Here is a 15,696-nt window from a genome sequence, read left to right as displayed (position 1 = left end):
TCTGCCGTTCAAACACTGTAATTATTTCATATATTTTTACCTAGTTATTATCTTACTCACCACAGGCACCTGTAATTTTTCTGTATTTTTTTTAACTGCTCATTTACTTATTCTTAATTCAGCTAATAATGGTGCCATGTATTAAAATTATCACAGGGAAAGTAAGTGAAAACCTCCTAGGATGTGGAGACAGCAGATTCATTACAGCCTACAACAGGGAATAAAATATTATGTATACTTTTTGCGGTAAGTACATGCTAATTATGCAGCTATTTATAAAACACTTATCAACATTCAAACTGATACTCCTCAATGTTGTTGTTTTCGAAAACCCTGCTTTGCATACAAGATCTCTGCTTGCAACCTGAAAACAAACTTTGGGGGTCATCTGCCCACCGAGGAGGCAAAGCTTTAGCCGTCCTTACCCGATGCCAAACTCCTCTCATGATGGCCCACTCACCATGGCGGTATTTAATGGGACGCCAAGGTTTATAATGTGCTTTCACACACAGAGCCCCATTTGATCTTCACGATCCGCCGGAGAGTGGGGAGGGCAAGGATAATTACCCCTATTATACCGAGGGTCTCCTCGGGGTTAAGCATAATTGCCCATGTGGTTCGGAAGCTGTAGATCTTCCACATGACCTTCTGGCTTCAGAATACTTGTTCTTCCCTCTCTGACCTGGGGCCTCTTTGCTTCCTGTATGCCCTGGGGAGCAGTTCAACACTCTGGCCACTGTCCTTTTCCCGGATGGGTGCTCAGGCCCTAGAATAGGATGGCTAGATGCACACGTAAGCTGTCTGCATAGATGCTCTTCGGTTAGCTTCAGAGCCAAGGATGGAATGGGTTAACGTAAGATGACAGGCCTACTTCCACAGCAGATGGAGTGTTTAGCAGACCTTAGCTATGGTACTTCTCGCTGCCCTACCTTTGGACCCTGTTCAGACCAATACACTTTGCTCCTGTGTTTATGAGTAACTGTTAACTCCAGGCTCCCAGAAGCATCTACGGTGCTGTCAATGTCTTTACACATCTCTCATTTTCTTGCTTAGACTAGTTTTCCTTCGTTGATTTTCAGAATTTCTGCCTTTAGAAGCCCCTGCCTCTTAGGATTCTCCTTTCAAGTTTCAAAGGCAGGGTGTGTACTGACTTATAGCTGAGCAGCGAGGGCACAGCGGGTAACACACTGTCAGAGTTCACACTTTCTGTTAACCCTGGGTGGAATTGGGAGCGCCTTAGAAAACTGTCTAATCTCAGCTCTCCTACCGGAAGAAGCAGGTTGAAGAGGCCACACCCCACAGTACTGATATGAGCTGAGAAAACGGCTTTAAGGAACTTTGCTGCTCATCTGCCAAGACGGTTGTTTCCTTCAAATCAAGGCATCACGTTCGTGTCAGCAAATCAACACTTCCTTACCAGGAAGAAACCCTCAAGCTGCACAGCTGCCGAGGGGAATTGTTCGGAGGGCGATAGACAGACAAACTTTTTCCAGAATTAAATAGGGGTCAGAATATATTCGGCTTCCAGGAAATTGAAGTTGACAATTTTTCCGTTTAGAAATCTAAAGAGGGCCTGGGGAGATGGCCGAGAACTTAAGAACACTTAACTGTCTTCAGAGAACTCAAGTTCAGTTCCCAGCACCCACACTGGGCAGTTCACAACAGCCTGGAACCTCAGCTCCAGGGGTGTCCAACGCCTTTGACCTCCATGGGTACCCACACTCATTTGCATATACCCATATGCAGACATACAAATGCACATAATTAAAGATAATAAAAATAAGTCTTAGAAAATAAATCTAAAGAATGTCCCTGAAAGCTCACTTCCTCTAAAGACTATGAACTTAACTGCTTTATTAATCTTCTGTCTACAACAGAAACAAGTTTTGATATGCATTCCTGTTGAGAGCCCCAGCCAATTCATAAAGACAACATTTCCTGATCAGGTTCACAGCGCCATGACGGATGGGGACACTGTCTTCTCGGAACGAGACCCTGCTATGTTTGTTTCTGTATAGGAACAAGATGCATAAAAAGACAGTTTTAGCTAGAACTTAGTAGCACATCTATATTCCATTTTGCCTTTTTAATTCGGGAAACTAAATAAATTACTTTCGTATCAAAAGCCTAAAATTTGTCCTGATACTCAGCCAAAGAAAATTAGTATGCTAATAGAAAATATTGAACTAAAATTACTGCTGTATTTAAAATTCTATACATTTAAATATAACCCATTTATCACTTAGGATCCTTTTAGCTTCAGTCAGAATTCATTCTAAATAACAAAGACTGGTATTCACTGACATTAAAAAAACACTATTGGCAGGGTAAAGTTCCAGACTGGTCCAAATGCTGACGATGCCATCACAGTCCCCATCTTTGTGACTGCCGACTCATCCCAGGTTTATCCATGAGTTCTTCACTTTCCTTATCCCCAGATGGTTAGTTCTAGAAACTGGGCTTAGAGGCTTCCTGTTCTCTGTCTTAAATATTTCCATGGGTTTTGCCCAGAAACCCAAGAAGCCTCTCTCTGAACGTTCACTGGCCCAGTCTACATGGGGGCCTCGAGATTGTTTGCAAGGGCAGCTAAACACCAAGCATGCCAGCCTGGTCTCCAGTGATGGCTGGCATCCAGGTGAGGCAACTGGAACACAGACTGCCAACACCTATGTCCCTGTGATATGCCCTTCCTGGCAGTAGATTCAGACTCTCCCGTGTTTCCTTGGTCCTCCATGCCTCAATCACTCTTCTGTGTCAACTGAGATAAGTAATGTGTCCTTTCTTTGGGCCTCGTGTTTGAAGAATGGGTATTGGAAAAGCAAACAATACGAAAACACTCAACATCGTGGCGGTAGTCATCAAATTCCAAAGAGAGTTAACTCATAGCGATCATCCACTGGGCTGAGGGCTATGGTAGAGTTTAATCTCAAAGCAGAAAATGAAGACACCAGGAGAGCAATTTGGTTTTAAAAAAAAAAAAAACCCAAACACTGTAAACAAAACATTCTATCTCCCCTCTTTCCTTCCCTTCCTTTTCCAAATCTTGGCATGTTTTTTTCATAAAACTATTAACAGTAGAAAGATGTCAGGTGGATTTTTCTCTTGCTCTTTCCATGGCAACTAAAAAGCTTTGTGTGGACAGTGTTGTGGAAATGGCAACAACTGTTTATTACCAGAAAGATACCCCATGGCCTGAAAAGACATTCATACGATCCTGTTGTAGTGAAAAAGTATATGAAGTGATAACACGGTCCCATTCTTGTATTTGCAATATATATCAGGCTGGGGAGATGGCCAGGCTGGCGAAAGCCTTGTTGTATAAGCGTGAGGACGTAAAGTTGACACCTAGCACCTGCCTAAAATAGCCAGGCACGGTGATGTGTACTTGTAACCTCAGAGCTGGAAGGTATGGGCAGGTGCATCCCTAGGACTCACAGAGCAGCCAGGCTAGCCTAATGACCTAGCCCAGTGTCCTAGTGAGAGACCCTGCTTCAAAAACCAGCATGGGCGGGTCCTGAGGAACAGCACCCAAAGCTAATTTCTGGCCTTCACATATATACATGTGCATGTATGCCCTAGTGTGTGTGAACACACATGCACACACACACACACACACACACACACACACACACACACACACAGAGAGAGAGAGAGAGAGAGAGGAGTGGGAGACAGAATGAGAATTTCTTTAAAAGTATTTATCTACATGTATTAAAAAAGGACAACAAGAATACGTACCGAAATGTTAGTCATAGTTCCATCTGGGAAATGATAAGGTTTTATATACGGGCAGCTTTAATTTTCTTTTTAAACTAAAGGAAAATTGAATTGAATTTTAAATGCAGATTTTTTCAAAAGATTTAAAAAGCTGGAGATGAAAAGTATAGAAGTGAACAAATATGATTTTAAGACTCATTATAAAGCACTTGTATTCATCAGGTCAAATCATGTCCAAAGTGTAACTAATGAATAGAGTCTCTCTCATTAGCACATAAAAGGGCTGATATATTAATGTTAAACTGAGTTCTACCACCTTTTTTTTCCATGTTAAAAGCAAAACTGGAAGAGACACACAATGTGGATTAAGGACAGAAATAGGTGTCAGTGGCTCGGGCTTGAATCTTTTCTGTGCTGGTAATTGCCTTTCTCAGAGCAAATCATAATTTTTCATTATCCTCGTTTATTGATTTGGAAAAAGAACAGAGAAAAAATACTGAGTACTTCTTTGCAGAGCTGCTGTGAAAAGTCAGGGATGTCAAGCACCCTGAAAACACTGTGCTTTACCAAACCCACTAAGTCACACAATGTGCTTAAGTAATTCACCAGCTCTGTGCCTGTGCTAGGGACGAGGGAGCCAACTGACTTACTTGACTGCATTCAGCATCCCTGCTGCTTCTGGGGTGCAGCAAACATGCACACACACACACACACACACACACACACACACACACACAATGCAGGCATGCATATACACATACATGTTGTTGTTGCTTTGCCTGATCGTCAGCCATTTCTCCACTGACTCTGTCTTGTCAGGCTCTCTCTATAAGCCTACACAGGAAAGTCTTACCTCCCCTTGCCCAGGATGCCTACGGATCTCAATGTCAAGTAGACCCTCATTCCCAAGGATGTGGGAATGAGGCAAAGACACAGAAGGTTTGGTGCGAATCTGTACCCCCAGTAAGGCCTTATGTCCCTGCTTGCTCAAGCCTCTTCCTAAGGATCACTGGAATATCCCTTTTGCCAAGTTACCCCATTACCTTCTGATGGGTTCCTTTCTTCCTTAAGTTAGTCACAGCTGGTTTGTGTTGCCTGTAACCAGAAAAGTAGCTCGCCTAAGGGCCCTGTCCACGCCATCTCCTTGAGAGGAAAGGAGGGCTGAAAACTGTAATATACATGCCCTTACACATATATGACCTTGAGGAAAGAGCCCCTCCCCTTTTCTCATTCCTGCCTTCCTGGGTCATTATCTCTGGCCATCACGGAACAGTCCTCATTAGAATCTCCTGCTCCTCAAACAAAAGGCCGAAGCTTTTGCAGCCTAATGTGGTAGCCACTAACCTCATGCAGCAATGTAAACTTAAAATAAATCAAATTCAGCTTTGCAATCCCAGTTTAACGTAGTGGCCCCTGAACTAACATAGATTGAGCCATGGTGACTAGACGATGTCATGACCCAGAGCCTCACTCCCAATTCTCTCCACTACAAGGAAAACTCTTCGTTAGTTTGTTGGAATATCCCTGGGCTCTCTAGGAAAATCTACAAATGAGATCCCTAAGGGCCTTACATATTCTAGAAACTATTAGAACTGAAAAGGCTTTTTCTTTCTCCTCCTTGCCCTCCTCACCCTTTTAAAGAAACTTTTAAAGAGCTCCAAGAATGTTTAATATAGGTAGAAGTTCTATAAGACATTTTCTTTGGTTTAAACAAGGCCCTTTTGTTTCACCCAATTGAAGCAAAGCTAAACCTCTATAAAAATGCAATGTATTGTCAAGAAACGTTCTTTTTTTGGGGGGGGGGGCAGGGTTTCTTTGTGTAATAGCCCTAGTAACTAGCTGTCCTGGAACTCACTCTGTAGACCAGACTGTCCTTGAACTCACAGAGATCCGCCTGCCTCTGCCTCCCAAGTGCTGGAACTAAAGGCGTGCACCATCACCGCCTGGCCAGAAATGTTCTTAAACTGCAATTAAAGGTTACAGAATCACTAAAAATTTAAGTAAGCTTTTAAAGAAATCAATTATAGAGAAACCAAATGATAAATTCCAGAGGAGTCTTGGAGATACTACTCCACATTTGGGGGGGGGATGGCTATAAGATCCACATTTGCAAAGGACTGCTAAGGCTAACTCAACAGAATCTTGTACAGACAGGGTGATGGGATATAGTTCAAAGCTCTTAGAAGAGTGTCTGAAACTCAGAGCTGATCCAAACTGGAACGGTGAAGAGAATTTACGTCCTCATAGAGCCTGGTGGGAAGGAGGGAGTCTGGAGGTACCCGGTAGTGTAAGTTACATCCCTTTCTATAGCCAAACTTTCCCTAGTCTTCTGAGAAAGGATTTGGCACCAGAAATGCAGGTCCCCTGTGACTGTCTGTGTTGTTTACTTTCCTTCTGCTTCTCCTGGACAGCACCATCGCCCTCACCCCTCTCTGCCTGGGCATGGCATGAGCCTTCCCTCTGGAGCTGCTCTTTTCAAAACAAGCCAGCATCATGAACACTCTGAGTCCCTCTTAAAGGGAGAAGCTAAGAAATGAAGAGTCAGGCACAAGCTTCATGTAGGAGCTTGAAGTTAGAAAGCCAGGGCTTGGCCCACCGGAACTCTCGTGTTCTTTTGGTTTCTCTCGCTTTAGGCTTGCTGGCATGCTAACCACTGAGAAAAAAATAAGGCGCGCTCGGTAGTGGTTTTTATTTTCCTCCCAGCAAATCTCAAAGGTCTCGTAATGATCATCACGTATGGAGAGAAGAGAGCATGAAGAGATCCTGAATATGTTAATTTTACTTTACAAAACTGAAGATGAGCCCGAAAGAATACATAATATAGGTAAGACTCATTAAGCTGTCATTACTTGGAAATACAGTTTCCAGGCAAATAAACACCCAAATCTCAGTCTCGCAGCTCCCTCTGAGTAATGCATTCAACTCAAATCTCCCATCCTCACATTCTGTTGACTTCAGAGAGAATTACGGGTGAGCAAGGAAATGAGAATGAGGTAGGACAATTAGAATTCTGAGAAAGGGAAACATGGCAGCAGTGATTGGCTTGCTCAAAAAAGAAATAAACTGACAATCTCTTTGAATATATTTAATTGCTCAAGAAGGGCAAAGTGTTTGGGGGTCAAAGCTTTTTTTGTGACTTTAGAAATAAAGCAGAATTGAAAAATAAATTTTCATGTCTCTTCCAAAATCGAGGGGAAACCCCACCCACAAAATTCACTTCCTTTCTTCAGCTTAGCGTTTTGAATGCCTACGATGCCAACCTCACCAACTGGTTGGCTCACACCATTTTTGAAAAGTTGCCATAAACCAAATGCAACCTTTGATCTATCTAGCGGATGGTCCTTAGTCCTGTATCTTTGTTTTAAGACAGCGTTATGTAATGGGGGTGAGGAATCAACCTCAGAAGAAATGTCAGCCTTGCCTTCCTGAGTGCACAGTTTAGGTTCAGTTCATCTTTTCTGACATTCTGTTGAAGACTGAATGACATTTAAGGTTCTAAGAAGTAGTGAGATCTTTAAGGGACAACGAGTCATGGAGGTGCTGTCCTAGATAGGTTAATGTCTCTCTGTGAGGGCAGGGCTAAGACCTCAGGGAGCGGAGTGACGTCTCACTCTCCGGGACTGAGGCGTCACTGTGAGGACTGGCTGTTCTGGAGTGAGGAAGCCACACTTTGTGTTTGTCTCTCCTGCACGTGCCTGCCCACCCTTCTGCTTTTGTCACTTAATGTCACAGGACCAGGGCCTTGGCAGGTGCAGCTGCCTGGTCCCCACGACTTCCATCTTCCAGAACTGTGAGCTATGTTAACTTTGCTCTTTAGAAACAGCACAACATTGGGAGTTTTGTTAGCACAATGGAAAAGCAGACCGAGACACTGAGGTAAACCGGCTTGTACTGCATACACTCAATAGAACCCATAGACAACAAAAGGCAGATGCCTGTCTCACCAGGGAAAATGCTGGCATCTTAGAGTCTGATAAGAGTAAAACGTAGAACCTCGCCTAAGCCACCACTTACCTTCGGGAGATGGAACGAGGCAACGGCCGGGTGTGTGCGGGTGTTTCTGAGAGAGACACTTACCACAGCAAAAGGATATTGGGCCACCAGGGCAGGGCAAAGCTGGGTATTTGGCATAAAAACACAGTGCATCATAACAAAGTCGTTTAAAACCGAGTCTGGAAAGGTGAAAAGAGAAGAGATTACGTTCTTGTGGTCATCTCTAGGCAGCAAGGGGATACGCCTGTTCTTAAGCGTTATTTAGGTGTGCGTGGCTGTGTGGAGGTGCCTTCTTCTGAAATTAATGGTGCAAATAAAGCTTGAGATCAAAATTCAATTTCTTAGGACGGCAAAAAAAATATTTACAAAAAAAAGTTAGCCTTGTATGAGCAGCTTTGGTCACTTAGCCACAAATATTTTTTTTTTTTTTTTGTGCTGGAACCTTACAAACACTAAGCAATTCTATCATGAGCTATCACACCATTCTATATGCCTAAATAACTATATCTATATATGTTATTTGCATGTTGAACATATTTGTATATTAAAGAATTGTACAGGACAGTAGCATAATGCTGAATTAACACATAGCCGTTTGTCTATTTTATACCACCTTTGTTGCAATATCTCTCTTCTTTTATCTTTGTTTTTACCTCCTTCCAGCAGGAGCAAGACAGGAGAGAGGAGGATAGAACCATGGGGAAATGGAGAGAGCAAAAGCACAGAAGTGGAAGGCAGAGAGACTCAGCCAAAACAGACATGATAAGGCCTGTGAGCTGCGCTGGAAATGGCAAAAGCCAGCCCGTGGATGAGAGCAGCGACCTGTTCTGTGCCCGGTAAGAAGGGAAGGGTGAGGGAAGGAAGGCTTGTCTCAGGACGAGTTCTATTTACTTCATCGCCGGCATGCATGGTGCTTCTTTAGTGCAAGGATGACATTATCCAGGCATTCTCGAAGGGAAAGCGTGTGCAGACAAACTTAAAAGCCCTGGAAGGAACTTTACTGAAACTCAGAACCCAAGGCGCTTTTTTAATTAAAAGGAAAAAAAGGAGTGGAATGGGTGGGGGCGGTGGACCTTTACCCATCAAGACTTATGGAACTTTCTGAGTAGAAAATAGGGCAAATATGAAATTTTAAGTTAGATTTCCAATCCAATGTCTTTAGCGATATTATACCGCAGAGTCTGAATCTATGACTAAGATTTAATCACTGTATGCTTCATCATTGTAGCATGTTGTCAAGTCAAGCTGCCATTCCCCAGTCACTGGGCATTCTACGCTGGCTCATTAGGCTCATTCTGTGAAGAGGCCAGAGAGAAGCTGTCCGGAGCTTATTTTTAATTACCGAAGGACACTGCTGGTCTGGCTTTAGGGAATGCTTGCCTTTCATGCCACCTACAAGGCCTGTGCTCTACAGTCACTTAAATTCTCTTTATTTGCTTATTTGTTCTAGTGGTGCACAGGGGATCGAACCCACAACCCCTGCACACAATCAGCAAGTGCTCTAGCAACGAGCTACATCCCCAGGCCCACAGGACTTTCCGATTCTCCAAGGCAGAGATTGGCCACGGGTTCCTGAAGGCTGAGGAACTAGTCGCAGCATGACCAATCACCCAGCTCTCCCCCTTTCCCCCTCACATTTTTTTTTTGTTTGTGATAGGGTCTCTCTACATAGCCCAGCTTGTCCTGGAACTCACTAGGTAGATCAGGAACTCACAGAGACCTACCTGCCTCTGCCCGATAAGTGCTGGAATTAAAGGCATACGCCACCACAACCGGCCTCACATTTCAATGTGGTCTTTCTCTCTATTCATGGACAGCAACTCTTGAAAATTTATTTCATAGAGCCATATCCTAGAAAAGGCTGTCCCAGTAATTTGCTGACTGATGCTGGTCACAGAAGTCAGAAGACTCGGCCACTCACAGATCTTAAGTAGGAGGCACACTGACAGTCTGGTACCTCGGGAGGATGTGCTGCCATAGCCAGCCATGTTTATTTCCTTAGTGCATCCAGGCTCCACTGTGATCCACAGGGTATGTGGATCCACAAGGTCCTTCCTTCCCACTCTAGCCACAGTTCATGGACCTGAGCTAGGATTACTTTTCGTGTCTGCAGCAGCAATGGGGATTACTTATTAAAAAATCAGGGAAACTGCAGCGAATGACGTATTATATTAAACAATGATGTTAGCCTCATCTCTATCATCAGAAATCACCTCCAGCGTGGCAGTCATCAGAGTCACTGGTTCCTAGTGTCCAACCTTTTCTTTTTCATCTACGGATGGAGGAGAGCTGGTGTAGGGCCCAGGGGTCATGTTTCCACTAGGGCTCCACCACTGAGATAAATTCTCCACCCATCTTTTCTTTACTGGTCCCGATTCCTACTCCCTAAGAGGAAACCAAAGGAGGGTACCTTTGTTCCCCTCAGTAGTGTATGATAGATGCTTTCCTTAGATATAATGAGGTATGAAACCATACCATACCACACCACACCACACCATACCACACCATACTAACCACACCACACCACACCATACCATACTACACCACCCCACCCCACACACCACATCCATCTTAATTGCTAATATACTGGAATCTTCCTGAGGGAGAGAGCGTGGTCTCCTGCTTCCATCACCTAACACAAGGCATCCATCCTAGTATCTATCTGGAGCGGCTCAGCAAGTCCTGCTCGGAGAACAGGCCTGAAGCCTGGAACCCTGGCTTGCTGCCTATTACTCCCCAGTTCTGCTGTTGCTTTGCAAAATATCAGATAATCAACTCACAGGGTAAAGCATCGGGAAGAGATTAAGAAGTCAGTGGCAACATAAGAAATACATAATGATGCCTTCATCTTGGGTATATTGCCAAGATCAGCTGATGAGTGGATTTTGAGCTACTGCTAAGTTTCTGAGATAAATCTGTGAATTTCTGATACTGAGAAATGTCCTCCTGCGGAGGTCACTGCTTAAAACATTAACACATGACCGTATTCAGAGAGACAGGCAAGTAGAATAGGATTTTTTTTGAACTTGAATGCCTGAACTGGCAGTGGTCTAAACTTGCCTAGCATACCCGAGACCCTAGGTTCAATCCCCAGCATCATAAGAAAGTCAAAAGCAAAGGTTGGCTGTGGGTTTTTCCATCCAAGTCATCTACAATGTGAAAATGATATAATACGGAACACAACTCACTCACGGGGTTTGTATTGTTTACTCTCAATGCTGAGTCTTAACAGCAAGGCTTGTTTGTCATAAGGAAGCTTATGTGTAACACCTCATCACCCATTAAAGATATGCTGTAGGACTGACCTCAGTACCTCAGAATGTGACCCTATATGGAAATAGGGACTTTGAGGACACAACCAAATTAAAGTGAGTAACTCGCGTAGGTTCTAGCCAATGACCGCTGTCCTTTAAAAACGGGACACTGGCCATGGAGACAGATACGCATAGAGAAAGACCTGTGAAGACTCACAAGGTGCAGGCCTGGCCAGTGTGACACTGGGGTGGTACATCCACATGTAGAGAAATACCAAAGATTGCCAAGGAACACCAAAAGCTACCGAGAGGCATGGAACAGACTCTCATCAGAGCCATCAAAACCCCCATTAAGGAAATCAACCTACTACCGCCGCCATCTTGGACTACACCTCTAGAACTGCAGGGCAATCCGAGGCTATTTTCCCGAGCATTAGAGCAACCGGCAGTAAACCAACACAGGTGGTACTTAGTTACACTCCGGAATAAGACTACCACAGAGAGAACCATTTATCCTCGAGGTGGGCAGCTTCAAATGTTCTATGACAAACTAACGGACACTTTCGGGGTATGGGTGAGACTGGATGGCATTTTAACAGATGTCTACAAAAGTCTTCGCCTAATGAGCTTGAACGAAACTGTATCACGGCTAGGGACAGGTGAGCTCAGCACCACCCAGGGACACTCTTTGAGAATGGATGCACCCGACACCCCTCTAGGACTCCCTCGGCAACACACACTGACAGAGAGTTGGGGTCTTCTTCCTCACAGTTCCACACATGAACTTACTGGACACATAAGACTCTCATGGGAGCGTACCTGTTGCTTCGTTCAAAGACGGCTCGAGGCGTATTGTTTCTAAAAAATGCTCTAAAAGTTTTTCAGGCGTTCCTGACATCACAGTATACCTGGGCAAGAAATCAAAAGGGCATTAGTTTTACACCAGTGAGCATTCATGGCGAGAAACGAATTACTGACATATAGTTTTGAAAACTGAGATACCAATACACCATATGAACTATTCATGACTAGTGTGTTCTCCGTGGTGAGGGAGACCGTGTGTGCCGCCCAAGAATGTAAGAAGGCAGAGGAAAGACAATTAACAGAAGCGGTTACTCAAAATGTTCTTTCTTCCCCGGCATGGAACTAGAGGACCTTCTAAGAGAGCAGCCCCCACAGCTGAAGCTGAGGAACGCCAGCCTTATTCCGAGAGAGAATTAAAAGTAGTATATAACCCCGGAGCAGGACAGGGTCAGGCAGGGAGGGGAGCTGCTGGGGGAAAATGGTGGTGGACTGGGTTATCCAGACATGGGTCACTCATAGAAGATGTCAGGGTCACACTGGATTTCCTTGTTTCTGGAATGTTCCGTCTTTTCCAACTGCACACTGCTGTGTGCTTTGAAACTCAGCTAATAATAAACAAAACTAAACAAAGTCCCCAAGTGCCTGTGAGGAAACAAGCCCAGTGAGCGTCAGGCATGGGAAGTAAATCAGAAATAGGAAGCTACATGTAACCTATTCAATGTCAAATATGAATTAAGGGGGCTGCATTAGTCATTACTTCAAGGGATCTATTCGGGGCGCTCTCCAATCAACGAGAGAAGGGTTCCTTTTAAAATTGGATGTGAGTTAGCATCAGAGTGGAGACAGGGGCGACCAGCAAGTGGTAGCTGTAGGGGGGCAGAGGGCATGAAGATGATGCAGATGTCAGCTGGAACTCAGACCTGGCCTTCCTGCTTGGCTCAATGACAGGAAAGGAATATCACAATGCAGAGAACATTCTCTCGTGTTTGGAAAGCAGAGACAGAATGGAGCTCAGGGGGAATCGTGCTTCCTTCGCCTTCTTCACCAATACGCTTGTCTTGCCCGTTTGAGACTGTGGAGGAGGTGTGGGGAGAAGACAAGAGCATCTGCAACATCACTAGGGTCTTACCTCTTGCCCGAGGGATGGAAGAGACACGAGAGAATGTGACCCTGTGCATACGAAACAGAGCGAGTGAAGTAGCCCTGGAAACAGAACTCAGGGCCTCGTGTGTACCAGGCAAGTGCTCTGCTACTGAGCCACAGCTCAGACATGAATATGATTCATAGACGAGCTACCAGAGGAGGACCGTATGGCCACATTAACCAGGAAATGGAGGGGCAGTGGCAGTGGACAGGGCAGCTACCCCTGCCTGGTGTTTACTATGCCCCGACAACTAGGTGGGGTCTGGAATAGGCACCCCTGTTTATTCACGCTAGTTAATACTACCTCTGCTCTGCCGGTGGGGACACTGTTAGGAAAGCCTTAGAGAATACGATTGCATGTGACTGTTTGCCTGTTTCTATCCAGCAAGACGCTCTGGTGGAGAGAGGCCTGGTTGCCAGGAGCTTACTCCAAGCAGGAAATTCTCTACGTCACCAAGAGTCTTACTCTTTGAGGGGACTTCCCTGTTCTGTTTGGAAAGCAATTTGTATTTCAATAAGAAGTCAACACATTCTTTAACTGAACACCGAGTGGGTCAGGTCACGCCACGTATTGTTTGGGGAGCGAGATCCACTGGTAATGCGTCCTTTGTCAGAACTTTAATTCTGAAGCGGTTTGTGTTTACTTAACGGTTCTCCTTGTTTGGACTTCCCTTAGGCAGTGTGTGCTGCCTGCTCACACAGACTAAAGAGCTGCTGGCAAGCCACACAAGCTGTCACCTCAGTAGAGAGCAAGTGTCTTCTTTAGGCTCTGCCTGCCTGGCCAGTCACACTCCTCTGGATCTTTCTTTGGTAACTGACTCCCTCTAGTGGTATAGTTCTGTGGTTTCTTTACCTAGCCTCTAGCTCCACAGAACTCAGGAGTTTGGATGGGGGACTGAAGAGAAAAAGAAGGCGGCGTGGAACTTCTAGATGGTCCCAGTTTGGCCTAAAACATCAGATTCTGGCTTTATGTCACACCACAAATAGGCAGGCGCCCGCTGCTCGAGTCCTTGTTATGTGGGGTCATTAGTGTTTGAGACCATAGAGTGCAGCTCTTGTCAGGTTCTGGTAAGGAAAGCTACCTCCTTCCAGTCAAAAGCACACCCCAGCTGGCTACCTTATATCAGCCAGCATGGTGTCCTAAACTTGTGAGAGGAAAATCTTTTCCTAGTCCCAAGTCTGCATTTAGAACAAACAAAGCAAGTGCCGGGAGAGCAGGAACAAGAAAGTGGATCTTCCTGTGACCAAGCTGAGAGCATCGCAAGGGAAAGCAGTCTAAAGAAAAAGGCAGGCCCCACCTGGAAAAGGACAGTCATTTCAAGGTTTTGTCTTACTAAATTCTCACAACCCAGCGCCCAAGACATGTCCCCAAAAAGCGTGTCACAGTGAATCCGTCATCACAGCTACCAACTTCATATCCACATTGATGGCACACTCAGTATTTAGTGGTTTGGGCGGAGTGAGGCAGTTTTGAAAGCTTAATGTGTAGACATCAACTAAGCTGGATTTCTCAGGGGGAAAAAGGTAAGTCAGAAAAATAACATCATTGCTACCAAGAAGACGATGTTCTCTAAGTTCCAAAGGAACAATTTCTGCAGACAGATACCCTTGACTGTATGTCTCTCTGCAGACATGGTTGTTGGCATGTTATCGAAGTCAGTGAGAACATCAATCATAAATTTTACTTACAGGGACTGTCCTTTTAGCTCTGGTCGGTCTTGGAACGTGACCCCTTGAGAGTCAGCTTTCCATTCCTTATGGAGCTGACTGTGTGGTGTATTGTTTGGTACTCAGTGAGTGACATTTCATAAATAGCTTGCTACAAAAATGCACGGCTGCATTATTTTTGAATTATATAAGAAATTTGAACTGGATGACAGAACACAAACGAAAAACTGATATGATACTAAAATAAATGTAGGGCACATGGTGTCTTCTTTGATATCACCTTTAGTTCAGCTTCTCATTCCACTGAATCTATAAATTGGATGCCACCCGCAATAGAAGACTTATAATAAACACAGGCTTTTGATTCCTCCTTTGTATATGCAAGAGGCAAACAGAGGCCTCAAGGGCATCTCTTGATCAAATGTTTTAAAGTTAAGGAGAATTTTCCAGATAGCACAATTTCCCTGAGACACGAGACAGTATTAAAGAATGTAGTCATCTGCAAAACCATCTAGCTGTAAATAAAAATCTTGGAAGTAGCATAAACCCTCTCACACATACACACAATTGTCATCTTCCTCAGTAGGCTACAAAGATAACTATCAAAAATGGATAATAACAGAGATAAAAGAGCTGGGACCATAGCCCAGTGGGAGAGTTCTCATCTAGCACTTACGAGACCCTGGGTTCTATCCCCAGCACAAAAAGACCAGATAAAAGCCAAGATAATTAATAAACGATAGAGAAATCTGGAAGGGAAGCTTAGAGTTTGGTAAGCGAAAGAACAGATTCTGACGCAGTTCTTTCTAAGGGCACCCCCTTTAAACTCTATTGGCTTGCAGCGTTTACCACAGAGTGCTGAAGTTCACCGTGTACCTAGTTATCACTCGGTCACTCTTGGTACCAGCACGCGCACTGATATCAAAACATGCAGCTGTCCTGGTCCCTTGGACGGAATAGCATGCATGCACCTTCCCACATACTTTGATTTGCTCTAGATTGCGGACAGCACTATATATTCACTGAAAAGAAAATGTGATCTAAAGAGCTACCATTCTGGATTGTTTTTAAGAACAACCGTAGCGGGAAACACATGGACATGTTCAGATGAATCCCT

At 44.5% G+C, this 15,696-nt stretch overlaps 1 protein-coding gene across 9 annotated transcripts in view; it reads right to left on the bottom strand.

Moving 5' to 3' along the window:
• Positions 1 to 15,696, bottom strand: part of Rapgef4 (Rap guanine nucleotide exchange factor 4) — a 262,768-nt gene that overhangs the window by 36,761 nt on the left and 210,311 nt on the right. For all 9 annotated transcript variants that reach the window (XM_085680953.2, XM_085680954.2, XM_048426319.3 and 6 more), the window contains 2 exons: positions 11,784 to 11,872; positions 7,811 to 7,889 (listed from right to left, as the gene is read on the bottom strand). In XM_085680953.2, the coding sequence (XP_085537079.1) occupies positions 7,811 to 7,889; positions 11,784 to 11,872 (168 nt within the window). The remainder of the gene's footprint in view (positions 1 to 7,810; positions 7,890 to 11,783; positions 11,873 to 15,696) is intronic.

This window comes from Myodes glareolus, chromosome 21 (genome assembly GCF_982192425.1).
Source record: "Myodes glareolus chromosome 21, mMyoGla1.1, whole genome shotgun sequence".
Lineage (NCBI taxonomy): Eukaryota > Metazoa > Chordata > Mammalia > Rodentia > Cricetidae > Myodes > Myodes glareolus.
The sequence above is the reverse complement of the archived record's forward strand: the minus strand, read 5'-3'. Positions and strand labels throughout refer to the sequence as shown.